The sequence below is a fragment of the Taudactylus pleione genome, unplaced genomic scaffold (assembly GCF_031769625.1).
Source record: "Taudactylus pleione unplaced genomic scaffold, aTauple2 ptg000026l, whole genome shotgun sequence".
NCBI lineage: Eukaryota > Metazoa > Chordata > Amphibia > Anura > Myobatrachidae > Taudactylus > Taudactylus pleione.
The window spans coordinates 18674486-18690379 of NW_028284428.1; the positions used below are offsets into that span (position 1 = coordinate 18674486).

At 40.8% G+C, this 15894-nt stretch overlaps 1 protein-coding gene across 1 annotated transcript in view; it reads right to left on the reverse strand.

Annotated features, from left to right (window-relative positions):
* Window positions 1–15256, reverse strand: part of LOC148539246 (interleukin-5 receptor subunit alpha-like) — a 112458-nt gene extending 97202 nt beyond the window's left edge. The window contains exons 1-2 of the mRNA XM_088451518.1: window positions 15097–15256; window positions 1632–1739 (exon numbers count right to left, since the gene is read on the reverse strand). Coding sequence (XP_088307644.1) covers window positions 1632–1725 — 94 coding nt within the window. The 5' untranslated portion in view covers window positions 1726–1739; window positions 15097–15256. The remainder of the gene's footprint in view (window positions 1–1631; window positions 1740–15096) is intronic.
* Window positions 15257–15894: the final 638 nt, after the last annotated feature.

The window sequence follows — 15894 nt, forward strand, 5'->3', positions numbered from 1 at the left end:
TACCCAAAATTATGGGATGCCTTGGAGGTGACAAAACATTTTTGTGAATTTGGGTCAGTGATAATAAATAGGGGCTATAGAATTTGAATGAAAAATGATTGTCTTGTGATGACTCCATCTTTGACAACTCTATCCAAGAATGATTTTAGTAATGCTTGATAAATAGTTGTGGGGTTGCCATCCAGAACCTTATATAACCTTGTGTCCTTAAGTTGATAATAGGCTTCAGCTAAGTAAGTCATTTTATCCTGGATGACAACCTCGCCCCCCTTATTAGCCAGCTTGATGACAATAGAGTCATCCTCCATGAGTGGCTTTAGGGCCTGTTTTTCATGAAGGTTCAAATTTATATGTTTTCTTTGATCAGAATTGTTGCACACCTTACAAAATTTATCAAGAGTGAGATGGTAAAAACATTCCACAAAAGGACCTTTCATGTGTACTGGGTAAAAGTTTGATTTGAACTTTAATCTATTTAATTTATAATTATGGGTTTGATTTACATCAAAGAATTTAACTGTATCTTTGTTGGGAGAATGGTTCTCTTTGCATAAAGTTTCCTGAGATTGTAGAGCCTCCTTTTCTTCTATATCCAAAATAACAGGAAGAACTAGGTTTCCATTTGTTTTAGATCTATTTAGAGTATTATTAAGTAAATATTTTTTCCTTCATACCGTTCCTATAAATCTATTTAGTTCTATTAATAAATAATACATATTAGGTCTAGTTGTTGGAGTAAAATTTAGACCCTTAAGGCACACATCCACTAGCAGACCTAAAAATGACTGCACGATTACGACATTGTAATCGTGCAGTCGTTTCACAGTCTGTGCTGTGCCTACACTGAACGAGCAGTCATTCAGTGCAGCCAGACAGTGGAAGCGCGCATCTCTGGTGGTGTCCAACATTAATGTTGCTGATTCGTGAGCGATTGAATGATAACGATATCATTATCGTTCAATCGCTCATAGAAATCGGCAAGTGGCTGTGTGCCTTTAGATAATAATTGTGCTTCTGTAAGTTTTTTAAGTCACAAATTAATAATACCCTTGGTGCTTACTGATATTTTGCTCTTCTCATGTGTTCTCTTTTCTCCTCTTTTTCCTATATACTTGCCCTTCCTCTTTTCGCGTAATTGGGTGACAGTGCTTGAAATTTGTTTTGACGATAATACTCTTTTAATTGATGGTGTCGACAGTGTTCTAAAAATATGTGACCTAATATGAGATGGATTTAATAGCTGTGGGACGTGCTCCCAATTTAGAATCAGTTATTTTGGGGGCCATAGAGGTGTTTGTGGCTGTCCCTTGATTGTGATTGAATGTAACTTTATGTGTAACCTTGGGATAATCCCTACCTAATTGGATAGAGCTCTTATGTTTAATGTTATTTCTGTTTTTCAAATTTATATAGGACAGTGTCTTGAAGACCAAGAGAATGTACTGTTTGTATGACAAGAGAATGGTTAACAGTTTCAAATGCAGTAGAGCGGTCCAGGAGAATTACAGTAAGGGCCTTTTGATAAAAAATTATTTAATCATTGACCACTTTAGTTAGTACAGTCTCTGTACAGTGTTGGGAACAAATGTCTGACTGAAGAAAAAAATAAGAACCATTTATCATATACATACTGTTTGAACTGTTATCTGCTGCATGAGACAGGTAATTAACATCCACGAATGCCAGGAATATCATCAATAACCATCCATTGCCTTTATAAGCCATTGTTCAATTGGTTCCTTAAATAATATAAATAAATAATTGAATAAACATACAATTTATATTTATTATATACTTATTATCAGTAATTAAAATAATGCACACAAATTCCACAGCGCTTTAAAGAGAATATTTGCCCATTCACAGCAGCTCCTGCCCCAGTGGAGCTTACAATCTGTATTTCCTACCACATGTACACACACAAACACATATACACACACTAGAGTTAATTATTGCTAGGAGCCAAGTACCCTACTAGTATATATTGTTTTTGGATTGTGGGAGGTACCTGGAAGAAAGCCATGCAAGCGCAGGGAGATATACAAACTCCACACAGTTAGGTCCATGGTGGGAATCATATCCAGGACCTCAGTGCTGTGTGGCAGTAATGCTAATCATTACATCATCCCTACTACCCCAGTCAGAGCTGCCATAAGAAATGGTGGGGCCCGGTACTGACATAAATAGTCAGGCCCCCCTGGGGGGATGGGACCATGCAGAATTGGGTGGAGTTGTGGATAATGTGGGTGGAATTACAGTGGGGGGGTCAATTGGTGCATAAAACAGGAAATTCTGGACCTTATTGGGGGGCACAGGGCAGGGAAAGCTAGACCTTAATAGTGGGCACAGGACAGGGGGGCTGGACTTGGGGGGGACAGGGCTAGCCTAATAGCAAGTGAAGGACAGGTAGGACTGGACCTGGGCTAGCCTAATAGCAAGTGAAGGACAGGTAGGACTGGATCAATTCGGGGCACAGGGATGACTAGACATGGTGGGAAGGTGACACAGAGCTGGGGTGCTGAACCTGGTAAGGCACAGGGCTCAGAATGACAGGGAAGGCAGGATGGGGGGCACAGGACTGGAGCGGCTGCTGGGCTAGAGGGGGGGTACAGGGTTGGCTCTGGATCTATGTACCAGGTTGTAACTTGCACTGCAGCTGGTGCACTGGCAGCCAGACAGGCATAGAGGAAGTCAGAATGGCAGCCAATCAGAAGTGGCCAGCCACTGTGACATCTCCTGATTGGCTGCTATTCCGCAAGCTCTGATTGGCGTGTGGCAATGCCATATATTCAAAATGCCGCTGGTAATGTTTCGCCTCCCTGCCTGGCTGTCAGTGCTGCTTGCCAGCTGGTGTAAATCTGCAGTGCTGATACCTAGGCCTCCCTCTGTCTCTGAGCCATTACTCCAGTCCTGTTAGTCTCCCTGATTGTGGCCCTGGCCTTAGTACTTTACCATAAATGCTATTATTTTTGGTAAATATTTATAACATGTTTATCATTTTGTTCAATATCTAAAAATAGAGCATTAATGATATGTACTTTTGTATTATTATTTTTAACCTCATCCATCATCATAAAATAAGGCTTTGTAATTTACCTACAGTTACAAGACTGCTATAGTAGGATTGCTAGATATATAAAAAAAAACATTACTAAATAAATGATGGTTGAAATGCCAATAGGGAGAACCACAAACCATCCAGCTCTGCAAAAACCTATATACAGTTTGAATAAACCTAATTTAATTTAATTTTATTTAATTTGCTTTGAATGATATTCACATAGCAAGAAGCAGCAAGGTGAGTATGTAGCTTGTATAGGACTGCTGAATTAAAGAACATGACAGGTAGAAAATCTCATTTTAAGGTATTTTTCACACCTGTAGTAAACATACACATCTTTGCATATCTCCTGGTGATTCTTAGTCAGATGGGTTTCAGAAGTTTATCTCCATTCATGAAATTGGAGTTTCGGGGTGTCAGCTGGGTGGAAACTGGAGATTTGCACAGGACAAAACCATCTGTGGGAGTATGGGCATGTAGCCAGCATTGTACCATATTCTGATTCTCGTGTATGCCATGGGGATGCCTATTTCAGTTGTATCTTCTGCACCTAGCATGGGGTATGTGTAAGTGCAGATGGCAATGATGACGGCTCTTCTTGTATATGGAAAAAGCAGGGAGGTGTGATAAGTATGCATTAAGACGTACTGTATATATAGTCACATTAGCATTCTGTTTGCAATCCATCTGCATACTAAGTGTGGCCACTGAGTGTGGGGGTCTTCTTACGAAGCATGGGTTGTAATACCTGGAGCTTCTGGTTGTGAATATGCCTGATATTTACAAGGGCAATGCTTTTACTAGCCTTGTCTAACTCCAAATTAGCTCCTTGCCTAATTGGGAGTTACAATTTTCTTTGGGTGCCCATGACAAAGGGAGAAAAAAGATTTGCCTAAATTCACAAGAAGCAGACTTTTGAATTTGATGGATTTGAACCAAGGACTCCAGCTCTGTCAGTCAATGTCATTATTATATTGTTCAATTGCAGGTAGGCAGGATAAAAGCGAATGGATGTGAGTTCAACCAAATTGCATGGCAGACAGAATAATTAGGCCTAAGAGATAGAAGACAGGCATGACAGACAGTAATAAAACAGTTATGCAGAATAAAATGAAAGGATGCAGCATGAATAAAATGCATATAGAACCAAATTAACATAAGACAAGACAGGGATAGGTAATGAAGAGTGGACATATGTGAAACCTGCCCATTAGAGCTTACATTCTAGAGAAATTGGGTAAAAATAGACAATATGAGCCAGTGAAATAAAAGGCCAGGGTGGGATGGGACAGCTTTTTTGCAGTGATACAGTAATATGCAGTAATACAGTACATGTATGAGAGAGTTGTACAACAAAAGAGACAGTTAAATAAGAAGTTGTGTAAATACAGGATTGTATGGGGCATGGACCTTGCTGGCCATGCTTGTGTAAGGAGCAAGGACTTGGCTGGTATGGAGTATTGACTTTACTGACCAATTAGGTGTGTAGGCCTGTATGGAGCAGGGGCCTTGCTAGTGTTAAAGTCTGCTACACCAACTGGCTATCAGATGTCCACAGACCTAGCAAAAAAGTATTCATGGAGAAGAAGGGGGTAACATGAAGTCCTGGATAATGATGTATGTATGCCATACTTGGAAGGAAGATGACCATGTGTTGGTGAGTAAATGAGAAAAGGAGAGTAAGTCATATGAGCTGGGTGGGCATTCAGGAGTGTGGCTAGAGGAGCAAACATAAATTTAGGCCAAATCTAGTACTTTGGTTATGGATGGTCATGTGCTGCAGCCTTAGACACAGTAGCTGGGAATGGCTTTGGGCTCATTCCAGCATAGAGCAGTAACCAGGCTGCTGTTATTGCTGAACATACCTGGTGTAGTCTCCAGTGGGCTATCCTCCTGTTTTGTAGGATAGGCTGGTGACATCAGGGGCTGTGTTTCCAGCTTAAGGCTGCAGCATGCCAATCTGTGGTCTCATATGGAACAGCAGCAGGAGCCATATTTTTGGCTTGCTGAGATGCTTGGATTCTCTTCATTCTGCAGCAGGTTGTCTGCCAGTTGAGAATTTGTGAGAGCTTCTTCATAGGTCGCAGGATGATGATATCCGCTGTGGGCCTGGTTTGTGGTATGGAAGCTCCTGGGAGAAGGCACAACTTCAAGCTTTAATTTTGCAGACTTTTAATGTAGGAGATGTTGGCCAGGCAGTGGGTTCACTTGGAGATATTGGATGATAGTATAAGCAGAGTTTGGAAAGAAGGATCAAGAACCGTGTTGCATCCTTAATTGTGTGCCAAAGAGCCACAGCAGAAGAATGGATTCTTTGGGTCTGAGTGATTGGGTGGTAATGGGGGACAGAGGAATAAAGAGTCACTGTTCAGTAGTCCCCCAGACAGCAGGAAAGAAGGCTGGGGTGCTGAGCTGTAGATTCAGTTCATATGGGAGGAATATGCTGCGGAGCAGATGTCCTGGACACCAAAAAATGCAGATTGTAGCCACAATATGGTATAAAGTGGGCGATTTTGAAATCGAGGTTCAGGGCTCTGTGAGCATTAAACTATTCTAGCCCCTTTACCACATTTGAAAAGAAAAATAACTTTCCATAAATAATAATAATAATAATAATAATAATAATAATAATAATAATAATAATAATAATAACTTTAATTGTATTTTAGTGAACAGTCTGATGGCATAGTGTAGAAGGTTTGGCTTTTAGAAAATAATGAAAAACAATCCTTATCATTCCATGAAATATAGAACACAATACATGAAAATTAAAGTGTATCACAGCAGATGACAAGACATTTTCAACTTAATTTCTTTCTACTAATTAACTTAATGTAACTGTCATAGTGACTTCAAATGATGTAGTTAATGTTGGTGACTGGTTCCATGTTGAAAATGATGGAAAGAGTTACCCAGGTGAGATCAAGGACATCCGAGATGGTAAATACTTAGGCCCTCATTCAGAGCCGTACGCTCTGAGCAGAGCGCACGCTCTGAAAGAGGGCCGGCCTCCATAACTATGGAGCGTCCTCCTGGACGCTCGTATAGCTGTGGGTCACCACCCACAGCCTATGCAAGCATGCAGTTTGATGGCCGCGATGGTCTTGACCATCGCGACCATCGAAACTGCGAGCCGGAGCCTGCGGTTGAGGTTTTCAACCGCAAGGCCCGGAGTGATTTTGGCTCTATCAGAGCCAAAATCACTCCCACTGACATCACTAGTGATGTCAGTGGGCCAGCTTCTGACGGGAGGCGTTCCCTTAGGAACGCCCCCGGCAGGGAGGCCCCCCCCCGGCACGCCCACCAAAGGGGGCGTGCTGTCAATCAACATCGACAGCACGCCCCCTTTGATCAGACACAACGAGCGAAGGAAAGTCCTTCGCTCGTCGCGTCTGGTGCATGCGCACAACGGAGCTCCCTCCGTCGTGCGCATGCTCAGTGCAGAACATCGACCCACTTGCGAGCGGACAGCCGCTCACGAGTGGGTCTGAATCAGGGCCTTAGTCAGCACAATGGAGCAAGCTGGCTCTAACTGGAAATGGCCATCATCACCAGATTAAATATTTTATACATCTTTACAGTTAATCAGGAAGATAAACAGCCTACATTGATTAATTCACCTGGATTCTACAGGTTTGAGTAATTTGACTGGGGAGAGAAATACAATGTGAGGCACATTTGTATGTATCATGAGTCACATGTCAAAATTGATTTTAAGTATAGGTTGGTTAACATTCAGTTATTTTGTTTGTGTGTCAATCATAAGTTAGGGTATTATAAGCAGGGGCGGATTTGGAATTTCTAGTGCCCATGAAAAAAATGTGCAAAGCGGCCACAGTGGGTGTGGCCTTGTGGCAAGGGGCATGGCCTCTTGTGAAATGCCATGCTCACAAGCCACTCCCCCCATTTTTGGCATGCTGAGGGCATGCCCACCACTCTGGGAGCTAATGGGCATGCTGGCCTCCATCTCTGCTCCTGATTCAGCTGCTGTTGCTGTGTTCTGGGAGACCACCGGACCCTGCTCACAGGCCCCGTCTACAGGTGCGCAGCTCCTGCCAATATTCAACTCAAGAAGTTCCTTAGGAAAGAGTGGACCTGGAGAGGCCGGGCTGCTGACAGGCACCAGAAGGCTGCCTGTCATACAGGTGATGAGTTACTGGGGGTGGGAGGGTAAATTATACAGCCAATTCACCCCTGGATGTGAGAGGAGGATGGAAAATGTGGTAGGAGAGGAGGTTGTGGTCAGAGAGTAAGAAGGATAGGTAGAGAAGTTAAAGATGATACAGAGATGAGAGGGCTTGGCCTTTCCCAGAGGAAGCCCATGCAAAAATGGGGAGAACATACAAACTCCACACAGGTAGAACCCTAGATGGACCGAAACCAGTGACTCCAGTGATATAAGACAGCAATTTTAGCCACTATGTCACTACAATATTGATGATGCAGTGGCAGTATATTGCTAAAGCACACACGTGTAGTCCATATATAAAAGGACAATATTGATCATTGATAGCCTTACAAGTGTGCTACTAAAGGTATCATGACCAAAGCAAAGGCTACAATACAGTAAATGAGCCAATTGCACAACCAACATCTGCTTACAGAGAGCAACTACAGTGCACTGCTATAGATCATGGTACTTATATTATCAATCAATGAAGATATCAAAATCTGCCTAAACTATTTGTAATACCAATATCTAATCCCCAGTTGCAGAAAAGCAATAATTCCTGCATTTCCTGATCCTGATCTTGCAGTCAGACCGAGTATGTACAATTCTATACATAAATCAGTACAGCAAGTACCCCCCTATATATAAATCAGTACAGAAAGTACCCCCTACGCATAAATCAGTACAACAAGTATCCCCTTATAAATAAATTACTGCATCAAGAGAGGAAAAGGGAGATTCTGCACAGAACATGAGACTCATTAATATAAACCAACCATATAGCATTAATAAACTAATTATATCATCAATTATTGTTGGTGGTGCTCCCGAAGCCCAATACAGGTTGAGTCTCCCATATCCAAAATGCTTGGGACCAGGGCTATTTTGGATAATGGAATATTCCGAATTTTAGAATAATTGCATACCATAATGAAATATCTTGGCAATAGGACGCAAATACTGTATACACACAGAATGTATTTATTTGTTATATACACCTTATATAGACATCCTGCAGGTAATTTTATACAATATTTTCAATAATTTTGTGGCTAAAACAAAGTTGTGTACAGAAATTAAATTAATTTATGTTTCATATACACCTTATACACATTATTATTAATAATTTCTGCCTTAGACAAAGTTTGTGTACATTGAACCAGCAAAAATCAAAGGTTTCATTATCTCAGTCATGCCAAAACAAATCTGTATTTCGGAATGTTCCGTATTTCGGAGTATTTGGATATGGGAGGCTCAACCTGTAGTACATATGTTAAACAACAAAAAGAAGGAAAGTAGGGCTAATTGCTGGGGCACTCTTGTTGAACAATTATATATGTGATAAAATTTTACTTTTATTATATATCAATAGTTAAGCAGGGAAAATTTGCACCAATACCTGGTCAAATCAGATATAAATGTAGGACTAATGCAGTGTATAAACCATAGCGACTACAACTCCGGGTGTTGAGATAAGGGTTATCATCCTTGCCACCTTATGTTGCCCCATAGTATTTTGGCTTGTGCATCATTATTAATTATTATTTTTTATGTACTTTCCGCTAATTATTGTCAATTTTTGACATTTTCATGAGGTCTCATTAGTACTTTTTGCTTTTCATGTATCCAATACCTTATACCTATATACCTCTCTTCTTCCATTATTTTTGCCACGGGTTACTTAGGAGATATATTTATTCATTTACATGTATTTATATATTAATTTTTTGTGCTTCCTTATTAATACACGTACCTTTGGTACTTTTTCATTCCTCTTGTAGTGACAAATAATTGTACTGTTTTTTCATAAATTTTTTCATATTTCCAATATGGGATACATCATTAATTGGCTTTTGTATTTTTATCTTTCTTTTCATATATATGTTTCTGCATTTTTGATTACATGTATATAATCTTACATTAAGTTTGCTCTATTGTCCTAGATGTCTTCATTTTTCACTTGGTGCACTAGTATTTCACAAGTCACCATTGTGATTATTGCATACAGGCTTTCTTTGGGTTATCCCATTCTTGTTAACACTGTCCCCGCCTATTTGGCCATTTGGTTTATTTTCACGTAAATTATGCCCTGTATCTATGTTGTTATTCAACATTATAGGATACTTCCTGCACATTGCCGATACCCTCCCCTGTGTCTCTCCTGGGTAATGAGTTCACTCAGGACCGTCATACTCCAGATGTCAGGATGCTCTGGCCACACGCCAATGACGTCAATTGCCCAGCGGCAGGAGTGAGGGGTGGACTCCCGTGCACTACACTATCAGTATGGTTCTATAAAGGTATGTACTTTTGTTTTTTCACCTGTGTTCTTGATAAAAGTCTAACGATTGAAACGTTAAACGGAATATCCCTGTTGCGGTATTATTCTTTCCAGTAGAAGTCCTGTGAGCGCCACTGTCACCACATGCAAATGTCTTCAGTATTCACAATACTACAGAGGGAATTGGTATGAAATACTGCAGCGGCAGCCCGACATCAGCAGAGTTCCGAGCAGCAGAAGCCCGACAGCGCTGGAAATCCCGATCGTGAATAGCTGAGTATCTACTAACCTAACCTAACCCCCCTAACCCTAACCCTCATTAGGGGTGCCTAACCCTAACTTACCCCCCAAGTGCCTAACCCTAAACACCCCCATCCCCGCTGCCTAAACCTAAGTCCCCCGGGGGGGTGTCTAAACCTAAGTCCCCCCCAGGGGTGCCTAACCCTAACCCTCCCTCCCCCTAGCCTAACCCTAACCCTCCCGGGGGGGTGCCTAACCCTAAGTCCCCCCCGGGAGCCCTAAACCTAACCCTCCCCCCCACGGCTGTCCGCTCACGGCGCCCGGCATCACTACAATCGGGATCCGGGCGCCGGCCTCCCGGCGTCTGGGAAATGCCGGGCGTCTACATCTAGACGCCTGGCATTTCACCCTTGCCGGGATATGACAGTCGGGAAGCCGGCTGCCGGTATTTAGGCAGTCGGCTTCCCGATTGCATACCCTACAGAGGGCACCTGGGCGAGTATTAGTGTTTTTATGTGGAGTGCTGGCTTTTCTTTGTAGTATGTGTATACAGTATATATATATATATATATATATATATATATAAAACAGGCTTACTCCATGGAACTCAACCATCTGGGCTGATCTTTGTATGTGACCATACCTTCTAAATATAATTACTCGCCCAGGTGCCACTCACTTAGTTTTCAAACTGTAATTCCTTTGAATACAGGGAATATTAGTTCCAAAATATTGCAATAATTTGTCCATCTGACCAACCACTTCACAGTCATTCCCATCTGGTCAGTCCCTACACTGTCTCTTATATATATGATCTTTGACCTTCCACATTTGGCTCAAGCTTGTACACATTTTAAACATGAATATGGGTCCTGGCTTAAAGAGACAGGACCACACCCAGGGATATCAGTTAATAAGCACCTGGGGATAAACTGTCAAAGTTTATCCTGCATTTGAAAAGCAGGGTGCCCTAGCAAGTGTGACCACAAAATTTAAATAAATGACAGGCTTAATCCACGGCACTCAACCATCTGGGGTACCCTTGGTATGTGACTACACCATCTACATAATAATATCATACAATCTCGGCATTCACTTACTTTTTAAACTGTAATTCCTTTGAATACAGGGAATGTTAGTTCCAAAATGTTGTAATAATTTGTCAAGTGGTTGGTCAGCTTGACAAATGATTGCAATATTTTGGAACTAATATTCCCTGTATTTGAAAAGTAAGTGAGTGCTGAGTTTGTATGATATTTTTATGTAGATTGTGTGATCAAATATCAAGGGCACCCCAGATGGTTGAGTGCCGTGGATTTATTTAAATTTTGTGGTCACACTTGCTAGGACACCCTGCTTTTCAAATGTAAGATACACTTTGTCAGTTTAGCCCCAGGTGGTTATTAACTGATATTCCTGGGTGTGATCCTGTCTCTTTAAGCCAGGACTCATATTCATGTTTACTTTTCAAATACAGAGAATATTAGTTCCAAAATATTGCAATCATTTGTCAAGCTGACCAACCACTTGACAAATTATTACAATATTTTGGAACTAACATTCCCTGTATTCAAAGGAATTACAGTTTAAAAAGTAAGTGAATGCCGAGATTGTATGATATTATGTAGATGGTGTAGTCACATACCAAGGGTACCCCAGATGGTTGAGTGCCGTGGATTAAGCCTATTTATTTAAATTTTGTGGTCACACTTGCTAGGGCACCCTGCTTTTCAAATGCAGGATAAACTTTGACAGTTTTTCCCCAGGTGCTTATTAACTGATATCCTTGGGTGTGGTCCTGTCTCTTTAAGCCAGGACCCATATTCATGTTTAAAATGTGTGCAAGCTTGAGCCAAATGTGGAAGGTCCAAGATCATATATATAAGAGACAGTGTACGGACTGGCCAGATGGGAATGACTGTGAAGTGGTTGGTCAGCTTGACAAATTATTTCAATATTTTGGAACCAACATTCTCTGTATTCAAAGGAATTACAGTTTGAAAACTGAGTGAGTGACGAGATTGTATGATATATATATACGGACACTACTATCCGGTCCATAGGAATGGTAACAAAAGCAGCCACTTTATACCGCATACAGCAGCTTTACACCTACTCACCACTAGATATCTATTACCTCAGATGGAGGAAAGTATCTGGTCTTGGACCTTTCTGCGTGGCCATGTGAATACAGTGAGCTGGGGCTATCAAAAGGTGGAAAATATATCTGCCCATTTGGACTGAGGTAACATAAAACTTAATATTCTAGCTGCAGGATCAGTGGGATAGTCACTGGGATGCCAGTTCAATCACTAACAGCTGCGGATTGTATTTACAAGCTTGTTCTGTGGTTCATATATGAGAACATTGGAATTGCACCAAATTGTTACTTGCTTCCAACTATACGTCTAAAAGATTTATTTGTAGCAACTAAGCAGGTAATGAGTTGTGGACACTGACTATTTTCACACAGAAATGGTGATCTAATAGCCCTGTACGCAATGGTCCATATCCAATTAAAATTTGATATGGTTATTTTGATATACTAGGGTTAACATTGTTTCCTATGTAGTATGCTGTTATACTGATGGTGGTCTAATTTAAAAAAAAAATTCTAAATATGGTCTAGATGTTCTGTGATTAAATCTTTTTTGTGCAAATATATACAAGTCTCCTGTGTCTAAATAGAAAGCAAACACAGATATATCTCTTGAGAATTGAATGGGATTAGTTTATACCACTATGTGCAGTAATTAAAGAAATGTAGCTTTTCCATATCCTTTTAGGGTCCTAACTAGACCCTTTACTTGCAGCTGGTGTTATTTAATTATACTATCTTATACACCATTAGCGCCAAGAAGTGTAGTGGTTTCACTACATTAATAGATTCATGAATAGATATCATAGGTACACATGCCTCAATGGAAATATACAAAATTAGAGTGCAAAAAGGTGTTTGTCTTAAATTTATGCTGCTGATTTTAAGAAAGCATAAGTCACAGACTGGTGATCTCGGCTGTTTTATGCAAATTTTGACCTCTTGGATTTGGTATCATAGGAAGGTGGAAGTGATGTTGGAGGGTCAAAGCCTGATTGATGAGGTGTAATTGGTGTTGCACCAGGAGAAAAGAAATGATTTCCAGGTTTGTACTTGGTCCCCTCGAGCACTGGCAGACTCTATGGCAGACTCCCATTTGGCAGCATATTAATTTGCTTATCTATACAATTCACATAACATTTGTTCTGGACCATAAAACAACAGAATGTGCAGTTATACATAAATGTGCTTTATATAAAAAACAAAACGGAAATGTAGAAATATTTTTATTCTCTCTATTTTTAAGAATTAAAAGTTCAATATTACTACAATTCTGCTAATAAATCATACTATTTAATTATTAAAGATTCTAAATTAAATTAGGGATGTTAAAATATATTATTTAGGGCTCTATTTAATGCAATCCGCATATTGAATGCAGATTGTAGTGTGATATTACCGAGTGAACTCGCATTGCGAATTCAGGCAATATCACAGGGATTTGCTACAAATCCCTCGCAGGCACAGAGCTTGCGATAAAGTTCTGTCCCTGCAAATCCCCTTCGGAGCCTTATCACAGTATTTTAGCAAAAAATACCGTGATTAAGTGCCCGCGCAGGCGCCGACCGGTCGCCGCTGCTACCCCCCCCTCCGGTGCTAAGCCCCGCCCCCGTTACTAAGCCCCGACCCCCGTGACCCCCCTCTCCCTTACTTACACTTACCTGCATGCTCCAGGCCTCCGGTGATGTTCTCCATTCCTCCGGTCAGGTGATCTCCCATACTGCACTGGGGCTTGATCACCTGATGACTGGGCCGCAGTGCACTGTGGGAGACCAGCTGGCCGGAGGGGAGTCATCACCGGAGGCCTGATCACCGGTCCCTGGAGTCAGGTAAGTAATTTTTTTTTTTTTACTATTTTTTTTTTCTTTTTTTTTGCAGTAATCAGCTTGCGGTCTGTTTAGACCACACAGCTGATTACAGGGACCGACTCCCGGCTCTGCTCTCCCCATTAGAGCAGGCCAGGAGTCCGGTAACTGGGGGAGACCCTGGATAATGCCACCTCCAGGTGGCGTTATTATCACAGGGCTTTCCCCGATATTTTTTTCACATTTATTTTTAGTAACTTTGGTCGGATCACATTTCCCATTACAGTTATGGGAAATGCGATCTGCTTTACTAAAAATAAGTGATACTTAGGGCTTGGAGTAGAATTTTACGAATTCTACTCCAATTGCCCTGTAATAACTATAGGTGATACTAAAATAATGTGAAAAGGGTGTGAAAACACCCTTTTTCACATTATTTTAGTAAAAATAATGTTGATAAATAGAGCCCATAGAATGAAAAGCAAAATACTACAGCTGACATTTTTTAAACTTGCAGCTCATTTCTGCTGTCCTGGGTGACATATTACAGGCAATCTTCACTTTCCGTTTAAAGTGCAGTGTCTAATCACTCACAGATAAACCATATAAACACGTTAATTTGCTCTTGTGACAAGTGTAGAATGAAATTGATGCAAATGCACACATTAACGTTGATCTTACTCTGACATACAGGAGCATTGAAGTGCCCAACAAGGGTTGTGGTATTTAACAGCACTGTGCTTTCATAGCTCCAAGAAAAACTTTATACCAATTAGAAACTCTTATAAAACTATAAAAGCACTGGCACATGGAGCACAACCCGCACATTAAATCACTTATGAAGGAAAGCTTTAAGCTCATGTGTCTAGGCTCACAGCTGTGGGCTGGTTAAACTTCCTTAATGTAATATTTTGTAATCTAACAACTGTTTGAATTATTCGAGATGAAAGTTTAGACTTCTAAATATTAAAATAACTATTTTAACAGAAATGTACAAAGATTATTAATTGATTTCATATACAGTATATTAAATATATCAAATGACATTTAATTCAACAACAAGTACATTTCATTTTAGAACTGACAATTCCTGGTTCCTGCAGTGTGGTGAATGCTTTAAAAATCAAGTTTCAGGCACAGTGTCAGAATTTATTTCTGTCCTTTTTGCAACTTATATCACAGGGGTCTAGTTACTAAGCGGTGTTAGGAGACAGAGTGAAAAGTGATAAGAAAGTGATAAGGTGCCAGCCAATCAGCTCCCAACTGTCATCTCACAGGCTGTGTTTGAAAAATGACAGTTGGGAGCTGATTGGCTGGCACCTTATCACTTTCTTATCACTTTTCACTCTGTCTCCTAACACTGCTTAGTAAATAGACCCCCTAATCTTTATATGTATCACAATAAGTTATACAACAGAACACACAATATCATCTACTAACCTTCTATTTTCACAGATGCTCTCCCGTGCATCCCAGTAGCCTAAGCATACAATATCCAGCATACAGATCTGTAACTAAAATGACACTTCAGAAATGGCTTGTTTGTTTAGTATTCCATGATAAATGTCTGGATTGATATTGTATATGTGAGATGTGCGTGGCTACTTATACTCAAATCACAAATCATTAGTTCCTCAATACTGTCTTGAGCAATTCAAACTGAAATCTCACACAAGACAAGGAAGTACACAAAAAGGAAATGTGTCACATGTGGGAACAAAAATGTTAGGATGATACATTTATGAGGCGTTTATCGGGTTGTTTCTAAGTTGAGAGCAAAACAAATACAAATAACTTTGAACGTTGGTAAAAACATGTTGTATTACAGGTGGGGCAGATTTAGAATGTACAGAGAGATTTAGATTTGAGAGGGGCATGTCCAAACCGAAATATAATTTACAGCGTAAAAATAAAGCTGTCCAGCATTTGTGAGCTACACCAGAAGCAGCCAGTGTTTGCCAAGTGTGAAATAAAAACGTGTGCAGTGGCATCCCTCCACTGGGTGACATCCACTGCGGTAAGCAGAGTAGTGTGCGCAGCGAAGCCGCATGCCTGAAAAAAGTGGTGATGGTCTTGCAGTAAGGGGGCGTGGTCCTGTGGGTAGGGGTGTGGCCACACGGCCTGAACCCCCCATTTTAGTCTCTCCCGGGGGTCCAGGAGATGCGGACTGCCCCTCGGGGACCAGTCTTTTTGCAGTGCCTGCTTCCTCAATGTATCAGGAGCCAAGTGCTGAATGTA